We start from the raw sequence: 2547 nt of genomic DNA on the forward strand, positions 1-2547 counted from the left end.
GTATTTGGTTACATCCTCCTAATGGACATCTCCTATATAATCTTTGTATTTGGTGACATCCACCTAATGGCCATCTCCTATATATTCTTTGTATTTGGTTACATCCTCCTAATGGCCATCTCCTATATACTCTTTGTATTTGGTGACATCCACCTAATGGCCATCTCCAATATATTCTTTGTATTTGGTTACATCCACCTAATGGCCATCTCCTATATAGTCTTTGTATTTGTTGACATCCACCTAATGAACATCTCCTATATAATCTTTGTATTTGGTGATATCCACCTAATGGCCATCTCCTATATATTCTTTGTATTTGGTTACATCCACCTAATGGCCATCTCCTATATACTCTTTGTATTTGGTGACATCCACCTAATGGACATCTCCTATATATTCTTTGTATTTGGTTACATCCACCTAATGGCCATCTCATACAGGTATATGACTTGCGCAAGTCTAATAATACACTATATCAGGCCTATCTATCCGATAAGTGATACATGAAAATTATGAGTTGTTGTTTAAACCGATGTCCATTAGGTGGATTGGATTTTTAGCCATTCAGTTTAGCCTTATTACGGTACGTGCCTATTTACATCTTTTTTCTCTAAACTCTGTTGACATTTGCAATTTAAGTTGATAAATATAGACCTATTTGAACGTATGCGTGATATATGAAGGTCAAATTATGCAGGATTATGGAATTATTTACCCTAAAATTAGTTTGACAGCTTGTCAAAAACAACAACAATTGGGATTTCACGTGTGGTTTTCAACCCAAACAAGTTCTCGATTTTTATAAGATGGGTACATTCTCTCGTCAAAACAAATGGGAATACAAATCCTTTGATTCAGTCATTAAGGACGCCGCTTTTATTTCGCTTAGCACCATTAAATCAAAGGCATTTGGAAACATCAGCTGGCCATTATTTACACACACAGTGATCAGTCTACAAAAAATATATTCATGAATCGTTTTTTAAATTAACTGTATTGCGAAAACAATGAGTCTCGCGATGTTATGTAAAATGAAGCACTTCCAATAATTCTACGAGTCCCATCAAAATTCTAACAGGACTTGAGACTTGCATGTAGATTTATCACTGTCATTGACTGATTGCATTGCATTGACATACTATCTCATTGTAGTGCATTTATACCGAATCATTTACACACATCTCAGACTTAATATTTATAATTGTAAACAAGAAAGATAATAAACATGTATGTAACAATACAGCAGCTGGTATGTACAGTATATCGTATGTCATCAGCTGATCTTCACTAAGCAAGGGTTACCAAGAATTAAGTATCCATTTATGGGATGACCTGCCTTAATATATATATATTACTATTATAATAAAGGTGTTTTGTTTGTTATACAAGTAATATAAAACACGAATAAGTGTATAATTATATTAATAATTTGTTCTCTTAGAGTTTGTCTTGTGTGCATATGAAGCAATGTACATTTTGTGTACATACACATGCATGTTCAAAATGTTTAAATCCTGATTGGATAAGCATTGGGGGCAAACTGAATGATTTTATAAACATGAGACAGACAATAACGAACTGATCCATATGTCAGGAAAAAACTCATTCGAACTTTGATCTGGATATATAGGCTAATTATAATATTGCCTGGGTCCAGTAATGTTATTATTATTATGTTTTATAAAAATCAATTTATGATTAACATTGAATAGATGTGATAATTGATGTATGATAATTACCAGGCTTTACTTCTTTTTACACAGTTACAAATACTCTATGTGATTTTATTATACTTTCAGATTGTTTGCACCAGAATTATACAAGCAATAGAATAAAAATGGCAGCAGTTGGATTATTCAACAAACCTTTTTTCATCAGCGTGGAGGAGCTATTGCGCATAGATTGCATTCAAACATTTGGTGAACTTTGTGAGTTCTACATGTCTGAAAAGAATACTGGTATCGATGCAAGGCTGATGATGATCCTCTCTAATACATACATGTGCTACGATCAAAAACGCAACACCAGGGTACAAATTGTGGATTTCTGGAAGTCTGTGGATCAGCTTGGATTACATCACATGTACGTTCAGAATGGTGTATTGATATACAAACAGCCATGGGTGCAAAATAATTGTTTAGCACGGTTCGACTTTCATCAGGAAATTATTTCCTTCGAAAATCATGATGCCCTGTTCATGGAAAACCAGTGCTTCCCACGGAATACTGTTGTGGAAGCTTCGGATCAGGCACAGGATTGGATCAGCCAAGAAATGGTGAAGCCACGTGTTCGAGTGATGAAGGAGAAGCTGAATTTCACTGATGTTCAGATTGTAAATGGTCTGCAGATCCTTCGTGAAAGGGGTATGTATATTGAATAATACAAAAATCTGATGTCATTAAGAAATTGATAACTATGATGTATTAAAATAAGTATCAACAGCACCATATTTAGTGAAATCAAATGAAGGTTTTCATCACCTTGAGGGTAAGATATGAATTATATGCTGTTGCAAGTGTTTGGCAAATTTTGTGTTGTGAATAT

General features: G+C 34.2%; 1 protein-coding gene across 1 annotated transcript; it reads left to right on the forward strand.

The window, feature by feature from the left end:
- Positions 1–550: 550 nt before the first annotated feature.
- On the forward strand, positions 551–2366 carry LOC117319361 (the record flags this gene model as incomplete). Its single annotated transcript, XM_033874183.1, has 2 exons — positions 551–586; positions 1803–2366. A coding segment is annotated over exon 2 (526 nt), but the record flags the coding sequence as incomplete, so codon positions are not given.
- Between the last annotated feature and the right edge of the window lie 181 nt (positions 2367–2547).

This window comes from Pecten maximus, unplaced genomic scaffold (genome assembly GCF_902652985.1).
Source record: "Pecten maximus unplaced genomic scaffold, xPecMax1.1, whole genome shotgun sequence".
NCBI classification, from domain to species: Eukaryota; Metazoa; Mollusca; class Bivalvia; order Pectinida; family Pectinidae; genus Pecten; species Pecten maximus.